At 35.8% G+C, this 27,118-nt stretch overlaps 8 protein-coding genes, 1 long non-coding RNA gene and 1 pseudogene across 12 annotated transcripts; 3 read left to right on the forward strand and 7 right to left on the reverse strand.

Moving 5' to 3' along the window:
- Window positions 1-1,061: 1,061 nt before the first annotated feature.
- Window positions 1,062-2,098, forward strand: LOC104727909 (uncharacterized). The gene is made up of 2 exons (XM_010446968.2): window positions 1,062-1,241; window positions 1,332-2,098. The coding sequence occupies exons 1-2, from the start codon at window positions 1,104-1,106 to the stop codon at window positions 1,845-1,847; spliced, it is 654 nt and encodes a 217-aa protein (XP_010445270.2). The 5' UTR covers window positions 1,062-1,103; the 3' UTR covers window positions 1,848-2,098.
- A 2,218-nt stretch (window positions 2,099-4,316) lies between these two features.
- On the forward strand, window positions 4,317-4,909 carry LOC104723081 (heat stress transcription factor A-4a-like; annotated as a pseudogene).
- On the reverse strand, window positions 4,866-9,794 carry LOC104723080 (uncharacterized). The gene is made up of 15 exons (XM_087470859.1): window positions 9,450-9,794; window positions 9,214-9,321; window positions 8,997-9,111; window positions 8,183-8,907; window positions 7,938-8,069; window positions 7,638-7,727; window positions 7,422-7,539; window positions 7,000-7,323; window positions 6,848-6,912; window positions 6,535-6,679; window positions 6,088-6,192; window positions 5,910-6,011; window positions 5,656-5,829; window positions 5,258-5,392; window positions 4,866-5,154 (listed from the first exon to the last, which is right to left on the reverse strand). Coding segments are annotated over exons 1-15 (2,493 nt in total). The 5' UTR covers window positions 9,452-9,794; the 3' UTR covers window positions 4,866-5,001.
- A 174-nt stretch (window positions 9,795-9,968) lies between these two features.
- LOC104723086 (cyclin-T1-4) lies at window positions 9,969-14,310 on the reverse strand. Of its 3 annotated transcripts, none has more exons than XM_019232647.2 (8): window positions 14,174-14,310; window positions 13,562-13,660; window positions 13,207-13,453; window positions 12,472-12,553; window positions 11,955-12,089; window positions 11,612-11,787; window positions 11,371-11,522; window positions 9,969-11,250 (listed from the first exon to the last, which is right to left on the reverse strand). In XM_019232647.2, exons 3-8 carry the CDS (start codon window positions 13,431-13,433, stop codon window positions 10,442-10,444), a joined length of 1,581 nt encoding a protein of 526 aa, XP_019088192.2. In that variant the 5' UTR covers window positions 13,434-13,453; window positions 13,562-13,660; window positions 14,174-14,310; the 3' UTR covers window positions 9,969-10,441. The 3 variants fall into 3 exon arrangements, with proteins under 3 accessions (XP_019088192.2, XP_019088193.2, XP_087326986.1); XM_019232648.2 differs by having other exon boundaries at window positions 13,562-13,633; window positions 14,174-14,306; XM_087470860.1 differs by having other exon boundaries at window positions 13,562-14,030; window positions 14,174-14,296.
- A 254-nt stretch (window positions 14,311-14,564) lies between these two features.
- LOC104723085 (uncharacterized) lies at window positions 14,565-16,539 on the reverse strand. Of its 2 annotated transcripts, none has more exons than XM_010441380.3 (2): window positions 16,405-16,539; window positions 14,565-15,863 (listed from the first exon to the last, which is right to left on the reverse strand). In XM_010441380.3, the coding sequence occupies exon 2, from the start codon at window positions 15,823-15,825 to the stop codon at window positions 14,755-14,757; it is 1,071 nt and encodes a 356-aa protein (XP_010439682.2). In that variant the 5' UTR covers window positions 15,826-15,863; window positions 16,405-16,539; the 3' UTR covers window positions 14,565-14,754. The 2 variants fall into 2 exon arrangements, with proteins under 2 accessions (XP_010439682.2, XP_019088194.2); XM_019232649.2 differs by having other exon boundaries at window positions 16,317-16,463.
- Window positions 16,540-17,635: 1,096 nt separating this feature from the next.
- LOC104727910 (uncharacterized) lies at window positions 17,636-18,541 on the reverse strand. The gene has a single exon (XM_087472361.1). The coding sequence runs from the start codon at window positions 18,539-18,541 to the stop codon at window positions 17,636-17,638; it is 906 nt and encodes a 301-aa protein (XP_087328487.1).
- Window positions 18,542-20,905: 2,364 nt separating this feature from the next.
- Window positions 20,906-24,519, forward strand: LOC104723087 (malonate--CoA ligase-like). Its single transcript, XM_019232448.2, has 4 exons — window positions 20,906-21,451; window positions 21,823-21,985; window positions 22,121-22,206; window positions 22,394-24,519. Exons 1-4 carry the CDS (start codon window positions 21,440-21,442, stop codon window positions 22,547-22,549), a joined length of 417 nt encoding a protein of 138 aa, XP_019087993.1. The 5' UTR covers window positions 20,906-21,439; the 3' UTR covers window positions 22,550-24,519.
- Window positions 23,162-24,131, reverse strand: LOC104727911 (uncharacterized). The gene has a single exon (XM_010446970.2). It carries the CDS (start codon window positions 24,129-24,131, stop codon window positions 23,226-23,228), a length of 906 nt encoding a protein of 301 aa, XP_010445272.2. The 3' UTR covers window positions 23,162-23,225.
- A 212-nt stretch (window positions 24,520-24,731) lies between the features above and the next one.
- Window positions 24,732-25,852, reverse strand: LOC104723088 (uncharacterized). The gene is made up of 3 exons (XR_015570369.1): window positions 25,553-25,852; window positions 25,205-25,304; window positions 24,732-25,105 (listed from the first exon to the last, which is right to left on the reverse strand). It is a non-coding gene; the product is annotated as an uncharacterized LOC104723088 (long non-coding RNA).
- A 168-nt stretch (window positions 25,853-26,020) lies between these two features.
- LOC147933874 (uncharacterized) lies at window positions 26,021-26,856 on the reverse strand. Its single transcript, XM_087472362.1, has 2 exons — window positions 26,284-26,856; window positions 26,021-26,221 (listed from the first exon to the last, which is right to left on the reverse strand). The coding sequence occupies exons 1-2, from the start codon at window positions 26,854-26,856 to the stop codon at window positions 26,021-26,023; spliced, it is 774 nt and encodes a 257-aa protein (XP_087328488.1).
- Between the last annotated feature and the right edge of the window lie 262 nt (window positions 26,857-27,118).

The following is a 27,118-nucleotide window of genomic DNA, read 5'->3' on the forward strand; positions in this document are numbered from 1 at the left end:
TGTTAAGCTATATTCTGGATTTTTCACTTGTCATGTTTGAAAGGGACCAAGCCATTAGGTGATATCTCTTTGTTGTAATATCACATTGTACCTTAACGGCACAAGACTAACCCGAAGAACCGAGCCACCTAAAAAGACCCCACCCACTCAACAAATCATAGGATAGGCTTTTTTTGTATAAAGAGTTGGGTTTTCATCAAGCAGTACAGAGCACATTTCTCTGACCAGCATTGGAGGATGATTTAGTTGTTTTTAACACGTAGTTGTCATCAAGCAGTATAAAGCCAGCTTTTCATAATGACTAATGTATCTTCATATGACCTTACTTATCCCACTTTCGATGTCTGTTTGTTACTTTCTTATGTCAAAAAGCCTAGATTTTACTAGATAGTCTCATTTCTCAAGACTGATATTTTCAAGTGTCTGTTACTCTCATTGGTGTCTGTGTGTTGTGTTAACGTTCAATTGCGGCTTGGAAGGACAGAAGGAACAATTTCGCTCTACTTTCCAGATGATCAAACATCTGATTCCTTGTGTGTCCGAGAGCATCCGGCACATATGCATCCTCATGGCATTAATAACTATAGACTCTATATGTATCCTTGACGAGCGAAGGTTGTTAGCTCACAACCACAGGTCCACAGTGATCAACACTTTTGGATCTCACTGCCTAGCCTAGTTCCCCACTAAACCCTATCAATACTTTTTCTTGACTGGTACAGCAAGAAGGCTACCGGAAGTACAGGCAACAGAAAACCCAACAAGATTGGTTCTCTCAAATAGGGCAGTGAGTTCAATCTTGTTTAAGTTAATCTGTATGGCACACACACTTGTCTTAAAAAGAGACCTTTTGGTCAGTCACTTACGAGTTATGGACTTTTCTCTGTTTGTAGCTCTTGGCTTTGTTTTGTGTGTTTCAAATTTAATTAAGCACTGGCAAAAATGTTGTAAAGGAACAAGCAAAGTTTTACGGAAGCCCAACAACAAATAAAAAAAAGCCCCGTAGCCCAAGAAAAGAAACTGGTCAATTGGATTATACTAGTATATATAAATTTGGACATATAGGGTTTGACAGTTGTGGAAAGCTCCCTAATTCGACGGCAATGTCTCAGGATAGTGATGATTCATCAGATTCACAACCTCCTCCTAATGTAGAAACATTGACAGAGACTTTGACGGAAGAGACGGAAGCTTTTGCCACAAAGCTTATTCAAAATGTGAAAGCATTTGTCAATAGCACTGTAAGTTGTATTAGACTAAAAATAATTCACTTTTTTTAGTTTATATATGTGTGTATTTCAGGTTTTCATATAATATACCTTTGTTTTCAGACTACATCTAGAGATGAAGTAAGGGCTATGGTCAGATGCCTCAAGATTTGCATCCTAAAGTTTAACTCCTCTTTGGGGGAAGAGGGATTAGCGGTTGATAACTCGGTGGTTCAACCTAAGGCCAAAGACTCGGAGGGAAGAAACACGGACGAGTATAGAGAAAACGCAAACGAACTTTTGAGGTTTCTGAAGAATCATACGTTGGAGTATTATCTAACTGCTTTGCATCCTCTTCCTACAACTGCAACTAGCGAGGCATTGAGAACTCTCCGCGTCATCAGATCCGAGGTGCGTGACTGTGATATTCTAATCGATAGAGTGATGTTTGAAGGTTATGATTGCATAACAACAATAGAGGATGAGGAAGAAGAAGAAGAAGAAGAAGAAGATGATGAGGAGGATGAGAAAGAAGATGAAGATGAAGATGAAGATGAAGATGGTGATGGTGATGGTGATGGTGATGGTGATGGTGATGATGGTGATGATGATGATGATGATGATGATGATGATGAATGAGGAAGATGATAATAAGGAGCTGAAATGCAAAATCTAGGTATTATGTCTCTGTTAACTTAGATTAATGTTTAATTAAAACCTATATCTGGTTTTATATGTTTGTCTTAACTTAGAGTTATGTTTTATTTAAACCTAAAATGTTGTGTTCTCTATGTTGTTGTAAGACATGCAAATGTTATGTTATCTCCCACGGTTTTAGTCTACGTTTTTGTTTTTATTATAATAAACAAATCTTGAGTATCTTTATCATGCATATCAATGGGATAAGAGTGGACCACTAAAAAATTAACAGAAACTATAAAAGCATGATCTTGTGGGGTTGCTTGTGAATTTGATTCGTTTGACTTGGGTTTTTAGGTATCTGAAGATATCTTTGAAAATATTCTTCTATAATAAATAAATAAATCTTGTTGAAAGAAATATACGCCTATAACAAATAAATTAAGACTAGAGAGCAAAATTTTTAAACATGGAGAATCACACGAGTCACACACTACACTAGGCTTCTTGATTTGTCACGAATTCAACAAAATCAAACCAGACCGGAAGTCTTTCGGGTCACTGAGTCAATCGGTCGGATCGGTTGAACTACGAGTCAATTAATTTATTGGGTTGTTTACATTTTATGAATATAACATCTATTTTTCTATAAATATATGGACAAAAGTGAACATACATAGTTAAGTACTAAAAAACCGAAAATTAAACTTTTAAATAATTAAATAAAATAATAAGTATGTGATTATTTTATAAATAACAAAATTTATTTTTTAATTTGGTTTGAGTATGAAGTGTGACAAAAATAAAATATTTTAATTTGAACTAACCCGCCGGTCCGACCTACTGGTTCAACAACCGGTTCATAGGTTTTAGCGGGTTTTTTCGGTTTTTTATGGGTTTTTATTTGTTCGGATTTCTAGAGGTAATCCGGACCAGAATACCTACCAGATCGCGGTTGGACCGGTCCGACCGTTCTGTCCAAACCCATCGCATATTTCCCCGATATTTCCCCGATATTTCCTCATTGCCTATAGAAGACAATGACAGGCCCAAACCCAATAAAGACCCATTAGTGGAGAAATCTATATCCCCTATTTAATATTTTGAAAGTACATGACTTTTTTTTTGTAAACTATATAATAGATACATATATGATTTTTTGGTTATAGACTTATGACATTCATGATTTAGATTTATCATAATATACAGGTTAGTTTGATTTTTGGTAACTAGAGATAATATGCATTTAGTTAATTATAATAACATATAAAATCAATTATAGGTAACATTTAAAAGATAAGGAAATCTTCCAACCTAATTAAAACAAACATATGTGATTCTTCTTTCACTTTTATCTGATTTTATATTTAACTTATTTTAAATTATTATATAATATATTTAGTTAATAAAATTTATGATTTTTTTCTCCATATGATGTAATTTAAACTTTTTTAAACGGACATATATTGCTCAATTGATAAATAAAAAATGTATAAAATGTCTCAACCATATTGCCTAAGAAAACTAGACAAAGATTCAAAGTCATACTATAAAAAAAATGATCAAAATGATTCTGAATACGAATGAGCATGAACTTTGATTTATCGGACATTGAAATCATACTATAAAGTCATACTTCAAAGTTATACTATTAAAACCAATATAAATTATTCAATCTATAAAATATTCAAGCTTTAATAATATTATTCTTTAAAAAAAATATCTATTCAACTAAAATTTTGACTGTATAACAAATAAAAATTTGAATATTTAAATTCAATTTCATATATTTCTTTTGTTGAATTGTATAATTTTATATATTATAATAAACTTTTTAAATAATTTAATTTGAAGTATTTTAAAAATAGTTTAATTTGATATTTTTAAGAATATCATAAATATATGATAGATCAAAAATTTAAAATTATAAACACTCTAATTTGATTTGTTATAGCACGGGTCAATAATATGTCACTATAATATGAAAAAATTTCAAGAAATATGATTTCTTGCTAGAGCATGGATTGAAATTTCAAGAAATACAATTTCTCAGATTAAATTAAAATTTGGAATAATGTTGTTTGGTAGAGGCTTTCTCGGTCAAGATGATTTTGACAAACATATGTTACATATTTGATCCTAAAATTAATATGCGGTATATTATGGGTTAAGTTATAGAATTAACAATCAAAATACAATATATAATTTTAAAAACTAAACAAATCAAATAAAATTAATAAACAAAAAATAATTGTTTTTTAATAAATAACTTAACCCGCAGTGTACCGCATGTCAAAATCTAAATCTACTAGACTATTTTACAAAATAGATATTATTTCATAAGTCATATTCAGAACATGATTTCATGGCATAATGTTTTATCCAAAAAAATACTTTTAAAACAAATAAAACAATCACATATATAGTGATTTAAATAAAAATTACAAAATAAATAGAAGAAATTTCAACCCGTGCTCTAACACGGATCCAATTCTAGTAAGCAAAATATTTCGACATTCTGAGAGTTTGTTTAGGGTTGAGGATTCTCTTTCGGGATGGCTGAAAAATACCCAAATGGATTGATGGGTTCGTTCTACGTCAAGATATACGAACTTGTGGAGGATCCTTCGTCGGATCCATTGATCTCGTGGAGCAAACGCAACAACGGCTTCGTCATTTGTAGCCAGGAGGAGAGAATCCGCAGTAAGATTCTTTTAAAATTCAATTGCGGCAAACTCTGTTGAGTTTCTCTCCGAGCTCAGCTATTACGGGTTTAGAAGAGTCAAGAAGAAGGCTGGTTCTGGGGTACTGGAGTTCAGAAATGAAGATTTTGTGAGAGGCCAGCCTGAGCGTCTCAAGGACATGATGCTCAAAGCTTCTAGGAAGCGCAGGGCCAAATTCAGAGCTCAGCAAGCTGCCAAAGATGCTGTGGATCGCCTCCAACTTCAAAGTTTACATATTTGATCATCTTACTACTCGTTTTTTTGCTAATGTTATTCAGTCTTGTGAACTGATTCATTTGAAAAGATTTCTTCTATAATTAAACTCTGTTGAAAGAAGTATATTAAGACTAGAGAGCAAAATTTAAACCCATGGAGAACAATCACAGTAAGCGACTCATATAAATAACACCAAACTATAGAGGAAGGGTCTCCTACTCAGCTATTCTCTCAAACTTAATGCTGCTTTCATCAACAACTTTCATGCTTTTCCTTCTTTTTGCATTATCGTTTTCTTGGTCCATCTTGGCAGCAGAACGCTTTCTGATCGCTTCCATGCTATTGTCATCTTTGGCCCACTCGAGCACCTGAAAAGAAGGGCAGAGATAGATGAGTCGAGATCGGATCCCAAGGATGCCAAATGTACAAACAGGCTTCAGAGATGAGACAAGAGTACAAAACAAGACTTACCAAATGGCGTCCGTAGAAATGGGTGCTGGCCAATGCTCTTTTAGCGTTTAAGGCTTCTTGCTTTGTCACGAATTCAACAAAAGCATAACCAGCATATTGCCCCATATTCTTCTTTGGAAGCCTCAGACTCTTTATCTGCATAAACAAGAATCAGGAATATTGTTAGATTCTTCTGAAAAAATATTATCCAAATTCAACTTGTTTGCACATAATTTCTATATTGTTCCAATACAAAAGAGTTATCGTTTCATCCTCTTGTAGTTTCTCTAACAAAATGAGCAAAACTTCAGCCATTGCACAGACGTGTACGAGAATGGCAGTATGTGTTCATGGTTTGTATAATAGAACTAATAAGCTGTCCCCATAACATCATTCTATATCCTGAGATAAGTGTGTACCTGTCCAAATGGACTGAAGAGCTGTTTTAGTTCATTCTTGGTTGCCTCAAAAGCTACATTTTTCACATGTAACTTTGTCGAAGTTTTGTCCTTGCCTGAATCTTTTCCAACCTTGTCACTCTGCTTGTTTTCGCAGAATCTCAAGTTCAAAGCATGCCTATCCAGAACAGTCCCCTGCCAAAGAAGAAAGTGTCACTGTACTTCATCAACTCCATTCAACTTTTAAGTTTCGAAGAGACTTAATTATTATATACCTGTAGATCTCTGTAGACACTGGTGGCTGTCTCTACAGAGTCGAATTCTACAAAACCATAACCGCGTGAAAGAGTCTTCCCATTCTTTACATGCTTTATAATCTGCTTATCATGGAAAATAAAAGATTAGACTCACAATTATGTGCACATCATGTGTCAGTAACGAACAGGAACTTACCTTGACACTCAGAATCTTTCCCTGCTTCACCAGTTTAGTCAAATGCTTCTTCAAACTCTCATCAGTTGTCTTGAAGTTCAGATTCTTAACATGAAGAACATTTGACTGAAAATATAATGCATTATTTAAAGGAAATGTTACGAACAGACCAATTTAAAAGATAGAACTATATTTGTCTACAAAATTGATCAGAAAACAGATATATATAACGCCGATAAACATAATTATATAGTACCTCACCTGAAACTTACAAGATAGTACTAAACCCGTATATAACGCCACAAGGTAGTACTAAACCCGTATATAACGCCACAAGGTAAAATCTAATTTAGTTTCCTAAAGCTAATCAAGATTTTCTCAATTACTTTTCAGTTCGGCTAGCTCATATCCACTCCAAAAAAAACATATAATTTCATAACGGTTCACATCTATCATAACTGGACATACCTCAGTTACATCTGGATCGATTTCAACCTGCTGCTCCAAGTTGACTCTTCTCACATCATTTTCTCCAACATCATCACTCTTCTTTTCATTGTTATCAGACTCAAGAATATTTGCAGGAGCCCACTCCAGATACAAGGGGCCATCTCTGTAACAATAGGAAAAATGTGATGAAGCAGTTTGGTTTTGACTAGCATGATCATTTATCCCCAAGAAGCGCACTTTGGGGAAAGCCTAACGGATTGTAGACATTTTATACAGAAGTTGTTCTTCCACTCTTGGTTTAATAAACATTAAAGTTAATTTTAAAGCTTACATGTAACGCTTGTATGCCATTCCCTTAATTGCTGCACGTGCCTCAGCCGGCTCAAGGAAAACAACCTGTAGGTCATGTGAGTCAGAGCAGGTTAGAGAGCAATTAACTATCTGTCCAATATATTGAAGTAGCACACATGGAAAGAAAGATACCAAGGCCATCGTCTTCGTCGGAGGGAGGACAATTTTGTCTAGACTTCCAAATTTTCCAAACATTTGAGCCAGTTCCTTTTCAGTGGAAGCAAATGGCAAATTCTTTACTAAGAGGATATGTTTGCTTCGGTTCTTCTCATCACCATTCCCTGTAGCAAATTCTTCCAAAGAGGTAACATTTACTCCAGCTTTAGCAAGGGCTTCTTTGGTCTCCGCAATCACTTTTGTTTCTCCCAAAGCAAGGCGCACAGCAGGATCTTCAGCTTCACGGTCAAGTAACTCACTTTTGCTTACACCATACACCCTGACTATGTTTTCTAGAATCTACAACACAAAAGGGAAAAGGAAAAAAAACATGAAGCAACTAAAAGCTAGATTTAATAAACATTAACGGATGCATTCTTTAAACAAGAAAAACGTACAGTATCGGGTCGCATGAATAAACTATTCCAAGCCTTTGTATTTCCACCAGCTTCCGATGCCTTTCTTTGTTCCTCTCTCTTTTGCTTGAATGTTTTTGGCAGGTTAGAAGTGTCATTCCTGTTGAGCAGGGCCATGTTAAACAACTAATGGAAAATCTGGTTCACAAAAATATCACAAGTTGAAAGATCGAAACTTAGAAAGGGTAGGCCACTGACACTTGTTTATCAGACGTTTCACGGTGCTTGGCTGGCAAAATATGCAACAACCGGCCCTGGAAAATTGAGTTATCTAATTCCTCCATTGCCCTGCATCACCATCAAATGTTTAAAAACCTGAACTAACAGCTAGAGATCAACATAAGGCTACTTCTTGAAAAGCAATTATTCAGACCTCAAGGGGTAACTTACAGCAACAAAATCAACATAAGGCTACTTCTTGCAAAGCAATTACTCAGACCTCAAGGGGTAACCAACAGCAAAAATCAGCATAAGGCTACTTTTTGACATGAATAATACCTTGCCGCACATTCCGGAATCGGGTAAAGGATGTAGGCAATTCCTTTGGACCTTTTCGTCTCCTTGTCAAGAACAAGATGGACTTCTGATATCTCACCAAATTCGCTAAAATGTTCCATAAGCTCTTCTTCTCTATTGCATGAGATTATTGACAACAATCAAAGATGTATAAGATTAATAACAGATAGATAAACAGAAATCAGGGTATATAAAAACAGCAGAAGATGAACAAGACAATCCCGTACGTTGCAGTGTACGGCAGGTTACGGACGAAAAGGCGACCAGTGTCAAGAACATCATCACTGTCAGCTTTAAATTCTTGAGCCCCCTTGCCATCAGCTTCTACTTCCATGGCATCGCCATCATCATCTTTATCAACTCCATCAGCTTCAAAATCTCCATCAATAGGAAAATTACGAATATCAGCATCATGACCATCTTCACCAGCTTTACCATCATCATTCCCCCCAAGATCATCATCATCAGCTTCATCTTCATCTTCACTACTATCAGTTTCACTATCACTGTCCGAATCCGACAGATTTTTCTTAATCCTACTCTTGAAGTAATCCATATCAGAAACATCATCAGTGGGAGCTACAGCGTTGCTCTCTTCAGCCTTTTCAATATCAGATGATCTTTTAACTTTGTTAGGCTCAGCACCATTGGAAACCATTGGCTCATCGGCTTTCTTCACCAAGACCTTCTCTTTAACGGTTTGTTCAGGGGCAGGAGGAATGGACACGTCATTGGACCAGATTTTCGACTTACCCCTCTGATGAACCTCAAGAAATTCCTGGAACTCAGGATCATCAACCTCAGGTTTCCTCTGTTTGCCTCCTTTAGCATTACCACTGTTTAAAAGTTCACTAGACGATTTTTCAAAATCCTCATTAACTTTCTCTTCTTTCTTACGAGAAATACGACTCCATGGACGAGGAGCGTTCTCATCTCCGACTTTATGAGCAATCTATAAAGCCAAAGGAGAATGAATCTAAATTACAGATTCAAACTAGTACACACAGGTGAAAACAGAGCGTAAGTTTTCAAAGTACAAACCTCAACAAAGATACGAGAAGTATCAAGAAAAGACTTGTTGAAATACTTAATAGCTTCTTGAGCTTCGTCAGCACTACGATATCCAATAAAAGCAAATTGTCTACTCTTACCATCACTGCAAACCAAAAAAAACAGAGAGGGATTCAAATTAAACCAATCAATAAAGGCACGACGTGAGAAGGATCGAATTTGGATATAGTAGTAGTAGAAGTATTACATGGAACGCATCAATTTGGCGTCAGTGATTTCTCCTTTCTGTGAAAAGACATCTCGAAGTTGATCCTCTTTCACATGTTTGGGCAAATTCTTAACGCATATCCTCGACCTGGATTTTTTTTTTTTTTTTTTACAAAAGAAAGAAGAAGATGAGTTTCTAACATTGATTGGTTTCTACGAAACCTCAGCTTAACACCCAAAAGAAAGAAGAGTTTATTTGGGAAACCCAATACTTACATTATATGGTTTTGAAAGAGCTTGTTCTTGCAACTGTAGAATTGAAGGGGGGATTCCGAAACTAATATGATTCTAAGAGAAGAAAAAGATGACCTTTGTTTTGTTGTTGTTGTTGTTCTAATTGAAATGTTTGCAAACAGTGTCGGAACGATATATATGATAGCGAGTTTAATCTGCCGCCGACGACGACGAGAGAGAGAGAGCAGCGCGAAGAAGAAGAGGAGAGAGGGTTTTTAGGTCTTTTGTTGTTTCTTCTTTAGGTCGGCCTTTAGATAATGAATAATAACCGAACCAATTTCAGATTTTGAGTAAGTTAACCAGTACATAAAATTTGATTGAAAACTCAAAACTAGCAATTTATTTGTTTTGATTTTCTTACAGGTCTGTTTTGAATTTTTTTATTATACTATTCGGCTCTTAATTTGACAAAAATCCGCCTGATTTTTGTAGATGACCGGAATGGTCAAGAAGCTAACCGATACATTCAGAAACCAATAATGACAAATTGACAATCGGAAGTTGGAAAGAGGTGGACTTTTTTAATCTTAATATAAAACAAAAAGTTACAAAATCACCTCGTTCCCTAATGTACATTGACAAATCAGTTGACCCCTCTGTTTCCTAATGTTATCAAAACTTAAGTATTGACTTGGCTCTAAATAACTTCTGTCAAAAATTCTTGTCTTCCCTACATTATACAAAGGGAATGCAAACAATAGAGTTCCTTATATAGTCCTATGGGATGGTCTCTCATGGATGGAAACCTGATTTAGTTTCTCATCTGTTGGATACACGTTCCAAGAAACAGAAAAAGAAGATATAACCAACATCGTAAATACAATGAGCTTGTTTCGCACCATGGTTGGGATTCAAAGTTGCCAAATATCTCTTGTAGACCCATGAGAAAGTAATAAACCAAAGAGAGATCATTTTTACCTCTCTTGGGAGTGTCTTCTTGGCTATTGGTCAACATGACTATGACTACTTCCTCCTCAGTTTGTCTTGTGACCTTCTTCAACATTCTCACTGTTATTTTGTCGCCTCTTTCCTTCTCCTAACTGTTTTTCACAGGGGCTTCCCATTTTTCTCTTCCGGCTTGGCATTGTTGAAGAAACATCATCTACCATTTCACCTTCCTCAGTATTGCCCCCCACCAAGTGCTTTCTATCAAGAATCTCGCCATGTTCTGTACGATTAATTTCGGAGCTCTTGTTTTGTATATCTTTGTCATCCTCAACAGCTAATTCCACGTCTTCCAGTTCTCTTTCGATCAAGTCATCATCATCCACCAAATCCTTTTTCTTCGTCCTTTCACCTTGGAACTTCTTGGCCTCTAGTTTAGCAGCCTTCACCTTATCCCTAAGCAATTTTAAGTCTTTTGGGGACTGGCTGACCGGGGCATCACCTGTATCAACAACTCTAGATTTATCATCTTCTGGAAGCTGTGCACCTGCTTTCTCTGTTTTTTCCTTCCCAGGTGCCTCAACTCCCGACTTAGCCTTATGTGCTGGATGATTTTCAGTACGCAGGCTATCTTTCGTTTCTGTATCTCTTTCCCCCTTCTGCTCGGTAATGACACTACCCGCCTCACCACTCCCATTATCATTGCTCCGGTTTTGTGTAGCTTTTGACAAACCCCCATGATTATCAGAATTAGAATGTTCATGAGTTGGGCGTGCTGATATTGGCCTAGACCCAACATGATGAGCTGATCCTCCACCTACACTACTTTCGACTTCGCTTCCTTGAGATGCAGGAACACGGTTTTGCTCATACAGCTCAAGCATTTGGTTGCTAACGTCTGCAGTATACAAAAGACAGTAGCACTTAGCATCAGATCCAAAATAACGAATAGAAGTCAAACAGAAACGGTGAAAACAGTCTCATAAAATTAATTCGATGATAAAGATAGTTCTCTCACCCTCCAGTTGTCGAGGTGTGACGTTAAATTCTTGCCACCAAACCTTCTCTCCATCTGATGGTAATTTCACTTTAAGGAACTTCGCAGCAAGAAAAATTGCTCCCGCCGCAATGTGGTGAGGCTTAAATTGCAGGCATAGTGACGTCCGCAGACTGCAAGCATCTTTTTATTGTATGAAGACGAAAATACAAGGCAGATAGATCTATCTGAAGCTTTTCAAGGAAACAGACTTTTAACGTACCCATCGTTAACAAAATTCCATGCAACTTGGGCCAGAGCATTCTGTGCGACCTTAAACTTCTTTATCGCTTCTACAAGAGGTTTATACGGATGATGAACATTGAAATCAAACCCCAGCGTAGAAAGTACAATCTTTTCTCCACTAAGTATAAGCTCTTTTTGTTGCTCATATACTTCCTGCAATTAGCAGAAGAGGATTGTTCACAAACATGCAAGCACAATCCTAGGGTTCGTACAAAATTACTGTCATCGTGAAATAGAATATGCAAGAAAAAAAGTGCGAATTCACTTTTACTAACTTAACAGGAAGCAATGGAGTAGAGAAGGTTTAGAAGTATTCGAACCTTTTGCTTGATCTTCTGTGCAGTAGTAGGATCCTTCTTGTGTATTATCTCATAAGAGACAACAATAACATCTTTTAACGGCCTTGGAGTTTCTTCAACTTTTCCAGCAAGGAACATGCAGACTGTAGCAATCGTCTGGGTGTGCAGGGAGAAAAACAAGGAAAGAGGACTCAGTAATAATCTTAATACTGTTCTGCTCTAATCTCTAGAAGGATAAATATGTACAAAGAACTAGATGCATTAATACCAAGAACGCTTAATATATATCATGGCAAAAATCATCAAACGAAGTCAGTGTACATTCATCTACTGCATCAGCTAGTTTTCCTTCTATATATACAAAGTAAACTGGCAGAGAGATGGAGACAATGAGTGTAAATAGACACCAAGGACAAGGAACTATCTCAACGCTACAAATTCATGCAAACAAGACACCAGCAGACTGGCTCGAACAACAAAGAGTACGCCCATGTCTACAAGTATTCAACTACATCCGGTGCAAAGAAATTATACTCACCCTTCTGTCATTCCTAGCATGTGACTGGCGAATGAAGAATCGGTGACAGAATATTATTGCTGTAGCTATTGTAACCTGAGGACTGTATAAGAAAAAATATATTAGCCACTTTCATTGAGAGAGCCAAAAGTGAAAGCTATCAATGCAGGTGAAACCATGTCTATATGAAGACAATTCACACCGAATACTTTGTTCACCACTATATACTAAATTTTGCATATAGTGGGATATGCAACCCAAGTGAAATCACCAGTTTCACCTTTTTGATGCCAATAGCTGTAACTAGATTACCATAACCTAACTGACATCTACCCCATCAAATTCTATATAGTTTCAAAATTTTGATCTACAAAACCTACAAGTAAAGTGTAATGGTTGGAGGATCTATCATGCTCTAGACAAAGCCCGCAAGAAGTAATCAAATCGAAAAAGCACCAAAATCTAGATATATAACCCAAGATGAACCTACCAGTTTCACGTTTTTGTTGCCAAACTGCCAATAACTTGACAAGATTATTCATGCTCTATCTATGACATCAAGTACTAAAATATTCAGAATTCGATCATATGGAATCTACATGTAAGGGGATCACTATAATACTATAAGCAAAATAGAGGCAGTTATCATGGTTGGAGAAACTATCATGTCCTAGACCAAGCTCGCAAGAAGTAATCAAACAAATGGAAAACGCAACGCATAAAGCTGAAATATATAGGCCAGAATATTATACTTACACTTTCAATCTCATGCCTAAGTCCTGCAGAAAAGTACAGTATGACTTGCGGAAATATGTTTCCTTCTTTAAGTCAATACTATCCAACCTCGACGGAGAGTTTTCTTCAATTTCTTTTCTTCCAAAATACCAGCGGGAAACCTCGTCCTGCTTTTCATTAGAATTCTTGGAGTAAGATGAAATGCCACTCTCCCCGTATGAACAATCTCCAGCTAATACTCCAGCCATTGCTATCTTTCAAACCAGGTCTAGTAAAAGTAGAACCAATGAAACAAATGAATGTACAAAACAAATGAAAAGGTAGAAATCTAATAGATGTAACTAATTTTGCTAAATCCATGAGCTGAGATTTATACCTGGTCACGTTGTGTTCCCAGCAACTGAAGTTTGATACTAGCAAAGAGGGATCTTAATCTCTATCGTCAAAACTAAAAAAATGTAAGCTCTTCAGGAATCTGAAAGGAATGGGTAATCATCAACATAACTCAATGACGAATACTCAGAATAACTGGCATTAAAGGAAACACATTCACATACTCTAAATGAGAGCAAGGGCAACACAATGACATGAATCATGAATAAGAAAAAAAAAAAAAAGCTCCTTTGGCAGGAAAATAGTGTGACTTTGAGAATCATGTAAACGACCCAGTTCCTAACTAAGCCCACGCATCCAGAAAAAGGAAAAAAAAACATAGAAATCGAAAAACTTCAATCGCCATAGAGCTAAATTAGAGAGAATCAAGCCAATTCTACATGAAAATTTGAACTGAAAGATGCAAAAGTTGGTGAATCCGTCACAAACGAACGAGAAAACGTAGAGCAGATCTGAAAGATGCAAAAGTTTGTGAAAATCACCAAACCCGAAAAAAAAAACAAATTACAAGCGAAAAGATGAAAAAATCGAGAAAACGAAACAGAAAACGAAAAAACCAATCGGAAACAGATAAAAAAAATCGATAATTACGCACCAGATTATGGCTTCTTCGACGGCGAATTGAAGCTAAACGCGTCGAACCCGTTCGTCAAACCCTAACCCTAGAGAAACGCGAGAAAGGAAAGAACCCAAAAAAAAGGAAGAAAGGGGAAAAAACAATTGGGATTTTTAACGAATATCCCGATTTACCAGTGATATATGACCCCAAGTAGGAGACTAAATCTTATCTTTTAATTATTTTGGGGGTAAAAGTGAAAACTTATGAGAATGAAGGGACGAAAAAAAGGAAATATCTTTACCAAAAATTGGAAACGTAACCAATTTAAGTGAACCAATTCCGGTCAAATTCTTCGTAAACCGTAGATAAATTCGAACTAAACCAATTTATACGTAGCAGGCTAGCAGCAGTAAAGCACACATACATATAACAACAAAAAACCAAAAAAGGGTTATGACATTTCATAGATCAAACATTGAAGATGACAGAAGGAAGAACTGACTTTGTTCCACTGTACGTTTTCCTTCCTTCGTAGTCTAGATGCAAAATATAACTCTAATCATAAAAAAAAAAAGCTGTGATTGTTGTTAAACTTCTAAATGTCAATTGTTCTTACTTCACACCTTGATTCCACTACTTGCCTCTGCATAGTCATCTGTCCTAAGCTTCTTAAAAACCCTCTCCTCTACTTCAGAATTTGAAATTCCTCTTGTAGCTTCTTCTGACTCCCTGACCTCTCTTTTCCCTCTTTCTTCTGCTTTATTTGCAACATTTCCGCTCTTGAAACTACCCATTGTTGATAAAGAAGAGTCTTTCCCACAAGAAGAAGCACCATTTGTGTTCTTGTTTGTTGCTTGCCGTGCTTCCTCTTTCTCAGTTGCTGTTTTCTCTTTCTCAGTTGCCTTAAACGTCCCACGGCAATTTCGACAAAGCACGGACTTGTTAAGGAAAAAAACCCTCACATACTCATATTCTGCCCTGCATTTGTTGCACATTGTCCAAAAGGTACTGACTTTTGAAGTGGGCTTATTGCTTCTAGATCTACCGCTAGAACTTGGCTGGTTTGGTGGTTGTTTCGGCTGGTTTGGTGGTTGCTTCGGCTGGTTTGGTGGTTGCTTTGGCTGGTTTGGTGGTTGCTTTGGCTGGTTTGGTGGCTGTTTCTGTTGGTTTGGTGGCTGTTTCCGCTGCTGTGGGGACTGTTTAGGCTGATTTGGTGGCTGTTTAGGCTGGTTAGGTGGTTTCTTTGGTGGTTGTTTCTGCTTCCGACTCCTTTTTGGTTTAACTTCGTTGAGCTTCCTTTTCTGATCATAAGCAATTCTCTTAACCTTATCAGATAATAGACACCAAGCAGCCAAAACAAGCTTAAACGCACCCTCTGCGCCTTCACACTTGTTCTTGTCAGGATGAAGCAAAAGAGCTAGCCTCTTATATTGTTTCTTAACTACATCCTCATCAGCCAACGGATCAACACCAAGAATCGCATACCAATCAAGGTCTCCTCCAATGATTTTGTTTCCAGCCGAGATATAAACATCGATCAACATCATAACTTGTTTCAACCCATCAAGCTTTGGATACAGATTCTGAGCCTTGGTTGCTACCTTTTTCGCCCCGTTGTAATCATTCTCCGCAATTTTCCTCTTGGCAATATCCATTGCCTTTATAGCTTCCTCCTTGTTGCATTCCATTGTCTTTTTGTTCTTCAAACGATTTTGCCACCTTGGCTCTACGGGAAAACCAATCCGATGAGACAAAAGAAAAAGGATTCAGAAGAGTGTAACACAGAAGCAAAACCACAATAAGTTACTTAGCCATAATAATCAATCACTAAGTTAAAAAGCCAATTCTCTAAAGCCACAAGATTAATCAATCACAAACAAGTCTGAAGCAATCTAAACAGAGAAAAAGGATACACAACACCCATTAAAGAAGACTCTCTTGTAGACTAGTAACATCTTTGATTCAACTAGGCACAAAACCATACATGCAAATCACCAATTGAATAAGAAACAAGTCCGTGGCCCAAGATTTCTCAAGTTACAGTATCTAAATCTACAAAACATCACACTAATTACAAACAGATTGCCAGAAATCAAACTGAATATACTTAAGGGATACCCAATTTAAAAAAAAAAAAAAAGATCTTTGGGATTATCGTACAAAGCCAAAATCATCATACCAAATAAGTAAAAGTCGGATTTTGATGGAGACCCACTTATTAACCCAGCCACATTCGCGGTTCAGTATCAGTAATAGTATCACAATACCTTAAAACGGTGGAGGCGACGAAATCGGAAATACGAAGAGACCACCGGTGTGTGCGTGTGAAGAAGAGTAATTTAATACCCGACGATGAAGCCAGGAATGATTTAGTTTCCGGTTCATAGAGAAAAAGAAGTGGGTCAAAATTAAAACATTTTAGAAATACAATGACGGAAAAGAAAGTATTGGTTTTTCCCTCTCTCCCTTTCCCGCGCATTCTCCAAGTTAGGCCTTTCCATGAAAATTTCAAAGATTGGTGATTTATTATTAAGCAACAGATCGATCGATCAACAATGCTAAAGTAAAACCTTGTGTTGCAACACGAAATGTAATCCCTTATATATGCAATGTAAACAACAATTTTTCCTTTATCATTCTTATTTTAATTTCTTACTAAACTACATAGGTTTTGCAATATCATTCTTCATTCACCACTACTTTTTGATCTAAATGACTTGTAATTTTACACATATCACTCTTATCTTCTCTTATTCAATTAAAACTTGGATCATGGTTTCACACGGTTGTATCTAATATCTATACCATACTACTACTAGTACTCTCCGTGACAGCTTTACACTTTTTGAACTCACTTGACTTTTGCTTCTGTTGTTGTTGTTGTTGTTACAGTGATTCTCCCTGATAAGCTCTCTTCTACTGACACTATCTCAGAATCCTGCACCAGATATTAAATTTTGAAGTCATGCCTATCTTACGAGCCAATGACCACCAACCTGAGCTTTGTCCCTCGAGGTTAAAAAGCAAGTATCTTGGGCTTTTTTTTCTTGGTATAAGGGATCATCTAGACTCAATCCATCAGGGCTGCTTGATATGCATTCAATTCTAATAAGTCCCCCTTTGCCAATAATTTTTGTTTCCAAACTCAGGTTCTTCAAAAGGTTTCTACTTTTGATCCTATTGGCTTGCGAGTAAACAGCTTCCTGATAGTATGAGTTATTTCGAATTCTTAAAAAGACAATAAACAATAGAAAACGTCTTGGTGTATTCAAGTACTAAGATTAGTTCCATTACAGATCATCTACAGATTAAGAGAAAAAGCTGAATTATGAATTGAGACGAAGAGAACGAAAAATACAAGTTACATGATTACTAGAGATACTTCGATTATTTACCTTCATCTGACTAATCTAGATTACAGAAAAAGGTTCACTACAATAAACACGATTTTACAACTTCTAAATGTGATTGTTAGTCTTAGTTCTTATTTCACATCTGTCATCGGCATCTGAAAAGCCTCTGAGCTTCATAAGTAGAGTTGGGGTCTCTTGTTGCCATCAGCTTATTGAAAAGCCACTCTGCTTCAAAAGTAGAGTATGCATTCCCTGTTTTCATCGGCTTCTTGAATAGCCTCTCTGCTTCAAAAGTAGAGTTTGCGTTTCCTCTTTTGAATAGCCTCTCTGCTTCAAAAGTAGAGTTTGCGTTTCCTCCTTTGAAAAGCCTCTCTGCTTCAAAAGTAGAGTTTGCATCTCCACTTGTCATCGGCTTCTTGTAAGGCCTCTCTGCTTCAAAAGTAGTGGAGTCTCTTTTCTCCTGATTCTTGGAAAGTCTCTCTGCTTCACGTTTTTTCTTCTGTTCCTCAAAATATCTATTTAATTTTTCTTGTGCATCCTTCTGTTTCTGCGAAGAAACAGGCTCGCGTGGCTTCGGTGTTTTCTGTTTCTGCGAAGACTCAGGCTGATGACGCTCAGGCTCGCGTGGCTTCGGTGTTTTCTGGTTAACTTGTTTCGATTTCCTTTTTTGGTCATACACGCTTCTCTTAACCTTATCAGATAACAAATCACAAGCTTGTAAAACCAGTTTAAACGCGCCTTCGGCACCGTGAAACCTGTTCATGTCCGGATGAAGCAAAAGAGCTAACTTCTTGTAACGTTTCTTCACAGCTTCATCATCAGCCATAGGATCTACACCGAGAACTCCATACCAATCAGATTCTCCGTTGATTTTGTTTGACGCAGAGATATAAACATCGATGGTCATCAACACTTGTTTCAAACCTTCAAGTTGCGGATACAGACGCTCCGCCTTGTTCACGAATTTCTTAGCCCCATCGTAATCACTCGCTGAGATTTTCTTCTCGGCGATATCAATCGCTCTTCTAGCTTCGTCCTTGTTACACTCCATGACTGACTTTTCTTAATCAAATTCAGAGAATCGCTTGCAAATAACAAAACCCTAGTTTCTGAAAATTGTTAACAACAAGCGAGAGCGATCGTGGTATGAAAAACTAGGGCGAGTCCAGCGTATATATAGACTACGCGACGCGTTTTCCCCTTTTCACAATGTTGGATTGGAAAAAAGGAAATTTTCTTATTTTGTTTTGTGGGGTAAATTAGGAAATATTAGTCTTTGTTGTTGCCATGTGTCTTAATACTAATTAGATACAAATAAGGATTCCAAGTCATGAAAACCTGATTTCCTTGAATCAAAAATATCTACAACAAATCTTGAAAGTTGAAACCACACCACAATGTTTAAGAGAAGTTAGGAGACACTATACATTGACAACGGAAGGAGAACTTGTTCTTGTCTAAAGATGAAAACATAACCATAACATGTCACAAAGCATCCATGAAAGGCTAAAAAGCAGAACTCTGCAACTTCTAGAAACGTGTAAATAAGTTTGCATGAACATGTAAATAAGTCAGGTGGTTTCTTAACTATTAAAAATAAATGTTGGAATAACTGTTTTAATTGTATGTATAACAGATTATACAAATCCAATATATAGGGAAATTAGGTAACGATATGTAATTAGTTTGCGTAATGGTAGCTAAATTTGTACAACTAATTGATCGCTAATAATAATCACGAAATTAGTGGATTATGAATAATTTCAAGTATTAGAATCTGAATATTATGGATTGCAAATTAATATATTTTTAAAAATAGATGAAAAGATCCAAGTAAGATCCATATCCCTCTGTTCATGATCCGATTATCTTATCCTAAATCTGAATCTTATTTTCTCCAAAGTAGTAATGTTTGGGAGAATTTAGATTAGGAGTGTTCAGACCAACTTCTCCTTATTGAGAGAATTTCGATAACTGTTTAAGTGGCACATTTTGTAAATACTATGAGGAATTTCAGACATTTTCAAGATGTACTTCACTTTTAATAGTACTAGAATTGGACTCGAGCTAGAACACGAATTGAAATTCTTTTTATTTATTTTGTAGTTTTTATTTTAAGCACCAAATTGCGATTTTTTTATTTGTTTTAAAAGTGTTTTTCGTTTTGTATGAAATATTATGCCATTAAATCATATGTTGAATATGACTTATGGAAATAACATCTATTTTGTATAGATTTTGACTCACGGTACACCGCAAATTAAGTTATTTGATAAAAAAAATTTGTTTGTTTGTTAATTTTCTTTAAATTGTTTAGTGTTTAAAATTATATCTTGTATTTTGATTGTTAATTCTATGATGTATAACCCACAGTATACCACATATTAATTTTTTGTTATATTATTAATTTAATCAACTTAATTAGATATGTCTATTAATTTAATATTCATATTATTAACAAAATAATGAAATAATATTTTACCCATGTAGCACGGAATTAATGAAATTTAAAATTTATATTAGTATCTACTCAAACATGTCATGCCACATAACCCCGTCGTGTGATTTTTTTAACTCGTAGTACACCGCAGAAAAAAAATCGTAAATGTCTAAATATATTATTAAATTTTAATTTTTTAATAAAGTTTATTTTTCTTGAAATTGAAATACTTATAATATTTAAACTTCTTAGAAAGTTTAAATATTACTAATATCTTAAACATTTTATAAGTTTAAATATTACTAATATCTTAAACATTTTATAAATTTTAAATATTTTAGTTATTGAAATATTTATAATCTTTAAAAAGTTTTAAAATCTTAGATATTTGAAAATTTTAAAAGTTATTAAAAGTTGAAATTCTTTAAAATAAAGAACCGTAATAAACCACATAAAAATTTAAAATTTAAATGCGTGATAAATCAAAGTTCCTGCTCATTTTATTTGAAATCATTTTGGTTTTTTTTTTTATAGTATGATTTTGAATTTTTGTCAAGTTTTCTTAAGCGATGTGAAACATTTTATACATTTTTTCATTCGTCAGTTGAACAATATATGTCTGTTTAAAAAATTTTAAATTACATCATATGCAGAAAAATCATAAAATCTATTGACTAAATATATTATATATAATTCAACATAATTTTAATATAAAATCAAAAAAAGAAATTCACATATTTTTGTTTTAATTAGATTGAAAGATTTTATTCTTTTTTAAATATTACCTATAATTGATTTTATATGTTACTATAATTAACTAAATTCATAATATCCCTAATTACCAAAAGTCAAATTAACTGGTGAAGAAGAACAATCCTCTGTTCCGACCAAAAAAAAGAAAAAGAACAATCCTCTGTTCCTATTGAATAATATGGAGAAATAATCAAATAGATAATAAGCATTTGCATAAAGTTTGTAACACAATCATTTCAGAGGCATAAATGTTACACTCCATATGACAAGTTTTGTCTATAATTAAGGTCGTTTGACGTCGATTTCAGCCATTTCAGAGCCAGCCGATTGACGTCGCTGTGCTCGATGCCACTGTTGCGGCCTTCTTTGTTAAGGAAGAGGTTGTTCAATTTATCTGCTATTTGACTTGTCAATTTTGAGTGGCTGGGACGAATCATTAAGTATATTTTGCGGGTTTTGTTAATTGTTTGAGTGTCTTCTTCTTCTCGATTGGGTGTGTGTGTAAAAAGAGTAGAAATTAGGAGCGTTTCCTTGTTAGGGTTTTAGCTCTCTGTACGTTTTTGTTCTCTAAGACCCTTGTGTTTTTTTTTTCTTTTCTTTGTTTGGTAAATAAAAAAGGAAAAATAAATTACACTTTTAGAAATTGTTCTACAAGATACTTGCTTTGTTGCAGGAGTCCTGGGAACATGGTTTAGTGGTGGTGTAGCGGTTCCACTTGCACTTAGCTAATCCAGAAGCTGAACTCTTAAGTATGTGATGAATGATTCGGTATGAAATCTATTTGTCTTCTTATTTTCTTGAAGTTTAATTTCGGTTATGGCCACTCAATCTTCAAGAAACTCTTTGTTAGTTCGTAAAGGTATTCTTCTTGATCTTAGTTTTGTGATCTCTGCATTTTGATCCATATCCAAGCTCTTGGTTTTTTCTGGCATCAGTTGTTTTCCCCATGACCAAAAAGGGTGCTCTATAGAATAAAGTAGAAATTCTATTAGAAGGCCTAGCTTTTTTCTGGTTGGCTCTGTTTTCTACCGTATTCTTTATTCAAGCTTAGAAGTGTGCCTTTTATGCTGCTCTTTACTATTAAGTAAGAGTTATTAACATTTTCTTGGGTCTGTAACATCGTTGTTTATGGTTTCTAGGATATATTTCTGTTATTAAGCACAGAGGACCATAGTGAAACTATTGCAGCAAAGAGTGGCGCTCAATATCATCTAATTCCTCTTGTTGTTGACTCAACTTCGGAAACTGTTGCTAGCAATCAGCTTCAGGACAATAGTATTGTAACAGAAGGAAAATTTCTAGGTAAATTCTGAATAGTCCTGACATGAAATTAATGATGAACTTATATTTGAAGCTACACTTTTAATTTCTGCTCCCATACATTCAGGCAATTATTGGTCTGTCTTTTCTGCATTACATCAGCCTTTATTTGTGCAGATGAACCAGCATTGATTGTCTACACTAGCGGTACAACTGGTAAGCCAAAAGGAGTTGTCCGTACCCACAACAGCATCATTTCCCAGGTATATATCCGAACTCCATATGTAGCTCACGTCATGTTTAAAATCCTTTCAACCTGCATTAGAATGTTGCCGCATATGTTAAAAATTGTGATCTTCTTATGAGCTTTAGGGTATTTCTCTGTCTCTCCAGTGAGTAAGCGAAATTATGATGCACCCCTTTATAAGTTATAAGCTTTTATATGTGCAGGTTAAAATGTTAACTGAAGCTTGGGAGTACACATCTGCTGATCATATTCTCCACTGCCTCCCACTACATCATGTTCATGGGCTTTTTAACGCTTTATTTGCTCCTCTTTACGCGCCATCTTCGGTAACTTATACTATCAGTATTTACTTGAGCTAGCTCTTTCTAAATACATTTAACGTCTGAAAACATCAAGCTCGTTATAGGTTTTTAGTTGATGTTTACATTCCTCTTTGAAGATTGATTATTTGCCAAATTTAGTGTTAGCGGAATCTGGCGTAGATGTCCCGTTAATGATGAAAAAACTGACGACGCCATAACTGTATTCACTGGAGTAAGTCTTCGTTTTTTGCTTTTATTCCTTCAAAATAAATTCTAATTCATGAATTAGTTGTCCCTGCGTCAAGTTAAGCGTTGATTTCAAGTTGTATCAGCCTTTTCTTGAACCAATATAGCAACCTTATTTGTATATGTTAACTCAGGTTCTTCAAAAGGTTTCTACTTTTGATCCTATAGGCTTACCAGTGTTTGCGAGAAAACAGCTACCTGATAGTATGAGTATGAGTTATTTCGAATTCTTAAAAGACAATAAACAATAAAAAACGTCTTGGTGTATTAAAGTACTAAGATTAACTCCATTACAGATCATCTACAGATGATGAGAAAAAGCAGAATTATGAATTAAGACGAAGAAAATAAAAAATACAAGTTACATGATTACTAGAGCTACTTTGATTAGTTACCTTCATCTGACTGATCTAACCGGTTCCTTATAACAAACAGGATTCTACAACTTCTAAATGTGATTGTAGTCTTACTTCTTATTTCACATCTGTCATCGGCTTCTGAAAAGCCTCTGAGCTTCATAAGTAGAGTTGGGGTCTCTTGTTGCCATCAGCTCCTTGAAAAGCCACTCTGCTTCAAAAGTAGAGTATGCATTCCCTGTTTTCATCGGCTTCTTGAATAGCCTCTCTGCTTCAAAAGTAGAGTTTGCGTTTCCTCTTTTGAATAGCCTCTCTGCTTCAAAAGTAGAGTTTGCGTTTCCTCCTTTGAAAAGCCTCTCTGCTTCAAAAGTAGAGTTTGCATCTCCACTTGTCATCGGCTTCTTGTAAGGCCTCTCTGCTTCAAAAGTAGTGGAGTCTCTTTTCTCCTGATTCTTGGAAAGTCTCTCTGCTTCACGTTTTTTCTTCTGTTCCTCAAAATATCTATTTAATTTTTCTTGTGCATCCTTCTGTTTCTGCGAAGAAACAGGCTCGCGTGGCTTCGGTGTTTTCTGTTTCTGCGAAGACTCAGGCTGATGACGCTCAGGCTCGCGTGGCTTCGGTGTTTTCTGGTTAACTTGTTTCGATTTCCTTTTTTGGTCATACACGCTTCTCTTAACCTTATCAGATAACAAATCACAAGCTTGTAAAACCAGTTTAAACGCGCCTTCGGCACCGTTAAACCTGTTCTTGTCCGGATGAAGCAAAAGAGCTAACTTCTTGTAACGTTTCTTCACAGCTTCATCGTCAGCCAAAGGATCTACACCGAGAACTCCATACCAATCAGATTCTCCGTTGGTTTTGTTTGACGCAGAGATATAAACATCGATCGTCATCAACACTTGTTTCAAACCTTCAAGTTGCGGATACAGACGCTCCGCCTTGTTTACGAACTTCTTAGCCCCATCGTAATCATTCGCAGAGATCTTCTTCTCGGCGATATCAATCGCTCTTCTAGCTTCGTCCTTGTTACACTCCATGACTGAGTTTTCTTAATCAAATTCAGAGAATCGTTTACAAATATCAAAACCCTAGTTTCTGAAAATTGTTATCTTTACAAGTTACAACAAGCGAGAGCGATCGTGGTATAACAAGTAGGGCGAGTCCAGCGTATATATAGACTACGCGACGCGTTTTCCCTTTTTCACTATGTTGGAAAATTGATGTATTAGGAAAAGGAAATTTTCTTATTTTGTTTTGTGGGGTAAAATAGGAAATATTAGTCTTTGTTGTTGACATGTGTCTTCAGATGATGTAATATTGGGCCAGATGGGCTTTCTAAACCGCCGTATGTTTTCTTGGGCTTTTGCTCAGTTGCTATGTGTAATGTTTATATATCAATAAAATCTTCACTTGTGGAAAAAAAAAGGAAATATTAGCTCTGTGACTTTGTAATTACTGATTTCATAATCCATTTATTTAAGTAGTGGTAGATATATGATATTCTTAATATCGTTTTACCTGATTTTTACTAGTAGATATTATTGATTTGAGATGTAGAACTTAAAAGAGTCAAAAGACTCAAAATAATAATATGTCAGTTGACAGTTGTAAACCTGTGGTAATAGTTCACTCTAATAAATTGGAGTAAAACAGTTGTGAAAACACACAACTTATATAGTATACAATATTTAGTATACACACAAGTATTTTTATATTTACTAACAAGATACAAATAAGGATTCCAAGTCATGAAAACCGGATTTCCTTGAATCAAAAATATCTACAACAAATGGACACTATACATATTGACAACGGAAGGAGAACTTGTTCTTGTCTAAAGATGAAAAGATGACCATAACATGTCATAAAGCACCCATGAAAAGCTAAAAAGCAGAACTCCGCAACTTCTAGAAACATGTAAATAAGTCTTCTCTTATCTCACATATGTAAAAATCAACTCTGCAGCATGACTCCTCAATTTCTCTTTTTTTGTTATATATATTTCTTGTACCTGATTTGCAGCATTACCACTAGATTGGTATCGAAAACCAACTATTCCAGTGAAAACTAACCAATGATGGAGAATATCTCTATCAATAAGTACCATCACCTGTGTTTTGTGTGGCTTTTAGTTTTACCTAGCTCTGATCGGTTTGGAGCGCTCCATTGTTGAGGAGATGATGAGAGGTTGACGACTGGCCTCAAGAAACCTGATTACGGAGTTTTCTAAAGTTTCACTATGATATAATTGACTCTTCATTTCAGTTATCCTAGTGTCAAGATATAGATGATAAACTCACAACTGCAAATATCCGTTTCAAAAATGAATAGAGGATGAAACAGAGTAATAACAGAGATATATCAGGCTTGATAGAGGCTTATAATAATAGAGATTGCAATATGTGATTTTCATCTCTTTACATCACCTACTAAACTACAGAGGGTCAACAATACTCACCGTTACCTTGTTTTAACACTAACTCTTATCCAACTCACTCTTGAATAATGGTTTCAGACGGTTCTATCAAAAGCATACTAGTCTCTCAGACATATCATCAGAAGCGGAATGGAGCAAGAATACCTACCTGCTGAGATCAACCTTTGGAACACAGAAACTCATGCAAAAGACAAATTAGACCGCACAGCAGGAAACAAAGCCGTGGAAATAATGAATGTTACTTATAGGTCAAGAAATGAAAGAAGAAAGATGTATTAGTCTCGTACCTTCCTAGCAAAGAGAAGTGTCTCCATAACTATTCTTTAATTTGCAGTACCGTTAAGCCAAATTTCATCAGATCAAATCAAAAAACCATTACTGATTCAAAAAAACAGAGAAAAAAAACAGATAAATTTTTAATCCTCATGTCTTACTTGTTATGTCGCATCTATCAACAAGTCTCTCTGTTGTAATCTTGATAAAAAGCCTCTATGCTTCCTTTTCATCTCCTCTAGCAGAAGTAGCTGGAATAATCTTTTCTTGTGCTTGATTTGCGCTATCAGAATCTGAAGTGTTCGAAGAAGAAGCATCATCACTTGTGCTTTCGCTTGTTCGTTGAAACTTGGCACTAAATCTGTACACTGGCCTCCCATCGACCATCTCTGGAATGATCTCGGTCGCAACGAAACACTGCCGGCAGTTTGGACAACACAAGGTCTTGTTAAGATAACGTCGAGACTTCACAAATTTACAATGTGTGTTGCACGTCTTGTTTTTGCATACTGTCCAAAAGAAAATGACTTCCTTGGTTCCCGTGGATTCTCCTGTTCCCATGAAGAATCAGGATCAGGCTGCTCAGGCTCAGGGTCAGATTTGTACCTGGACTCGTACTCGTGTGGCTTTGGTGGATCCTGCATTCTGCTCCTTTTCCGTTTCCTCTTTCTATCATACGCAGCTCTCTTATCTTTGTCAGATAATAAATCCCAAGCTTGTAAGACCAGCTTAAACGCGCCTTCCGCGCCATTAAACCTATTCTTGTCCGGATGAAGCAAAAGAGCCAACTTCTTGTACTGTTTCTTCACCGCTTCATCATCAGCTAAAGGATCTACGCCGAGTATGCCATACCAGTCAGCTTCTCCGTTGATCTTGTTTGATGCAAAGATATAAACATCAATCATCCTCAACACTTGTTTCAAACCATCAAGGTTTGGATACAAATTCTTAGCCTTGTCTACGCATACCTTCGCTCCATTGTAATAATTCTCCGAGAGTTTCTTCTCAGCAGTATCCATTGCTATTTTGGCTTCTTCCTCGTTAGATTCCATTGTTTGTTTAATTTACTTTCTCTACGAAAACAAATCAGAAACAGAGTTATTGAATCAGTTCGGTGGATATAACAAAGTTATCGAATGGAGAAACAATTAAACCCTAGAGACGACGCAAGAAACAAAACAAGAGAAGAGAAAAATATATTTAATAGGACTTGCAATACAAGCAAAGAGCGAACGCTTGGTGTTTTGATAATATATAAGCAATTTTTATTTTTCCTTTTACAAAAAGGATATTGATGGGAAAAAAAAAAAAAAA

The sequence above is a fragment of the Camelina sativa genome, chromosome 11 (assembly GCF_030686135.1).
Source record: "Camelina sativa cultivar CO46 ecotype springtype chromosome 11, ASM3068613v1".
NCBI lineage: Eukaryota > Viridiplantae > Streptophyta > Magnoliopsida > Brassicales > Brassicaceae > Camelina > Camelina sativa.

What these genes read in the sequence shown, in the direction of transcription:
- LOC104727909 (XM_010446968.2), top strand. Translation starts at nt 1,104, where the DNA reads ATGTCTCAGGATAGTGATGATTCATCAGATTCACAACCTCCTCCTAAT. An exon ending in AAGCATTTGTCAATAGCACT is followed by an intron (nt 1,242 to 1,331) that starts GTAAGTTGTATT and finishes CTTTGTTTTCAG; the next exon opens with ACTACATCTAGAGATGAAGT.
- LOC104723080 (XM_087470859.1), bottom strand. An exon ending in GCCAAATTGATGCGTTCCAT is followed by an intron (nt 9,112 to 9,213) that starts GTAATACTTCTA and finishes TTTGGTTTGCAG; the next exon opens with TGATGGTAAGAGTAGACAAT. An exon ending in CGACGAAGACGATGGCCTTG is followed by an intron (nt 6,913 to 6,999) that starts GTATCTTTCTTT and finishes CATGACCTACAG; the next exon opens with GTTGTTTTCCTTGAGCCGGC.
- LOC104723086 (XM_019232647.2), bottom strand. Translation starts at nt 13,433, where the DNA reads ATGGCTGGAGTATTAGCTGGAGATTGTTCATACGGGGAGAGTGGCATT. An exon ending in CACAGAAGATCAAGCAAAAG is followed by an intron (nt 11,788 to 11,954) that starts GTTCGAATACTT and finishes TGCTAATTGCAG; the next exon opens with GAAGTATATGAGCAACAAAA. An exon ending in CACACCTCGACAACTGGAGG is followed by an intron (nt 11,251 to 11,370) that starts GTGAGAGAACTA and finishes TGTATACTGCAG; the next exon opens with ACGTTAGCAACCAAATGCTT.
- LOC104723085 (XM_010441380.3), bottom strand. Translation starts at nt 15,825, where the DNA reads ATGGAATGCAACAAGGAGGAAGCTATAAAGGCAATGGATATTGCCAAG.
- LOC104727910 (XM_087472361.1), bottom strand. Translation starts at nt 18,541, where the DNA reads ATGGAGTGTAACAAGGACGAAGCTAGAAGAGCGATTGATATCGCCGAG.
- LOC104723087 (XM_019232448.2), top strand. An exon ending in AACAGAAGGAAAATTTCTAG is followed by an intron (nt 21,986 to 22,120) that starts GTAAATTCTGAA and finishes TTATTTGTGCAG; the next exon opens with ATGAACCAGCATTGATTGTC. An exon ending in ACAACAGCATCATTTCCCAG is followed by an intron (nt 22,207 to 22,393) that starts GTATATATCCGA and finishes TTATATGTGCAG; the next exon opens with GTTAAAATGTTAACTGAAGC.
- LOC104727911 (XM_010446970.2), bottom strand. Translation starts at nt 24,131, where the DNA reads ATGGAGTGTAACAAGGACGAAGCTAGAAGAGCGATTGATATCGCCGAG.
- LOC147933874 (XM_087472362.1), bottom strand. Translation starts at nt 26,856, where the DNA reads ATGGAATCTAACGAGGAAGAAGCCAAAATAGCAATGGATACTGCTGAG. An exon ending in CAAGACGTGCAACACACATT is followed by an intron (nt 26,222 to 26,283) that starts GTAAATTTGTGA and finishes AACTGCCGGCAG; the next exon opens with TGTTTCGTTGCGACCGAGAT.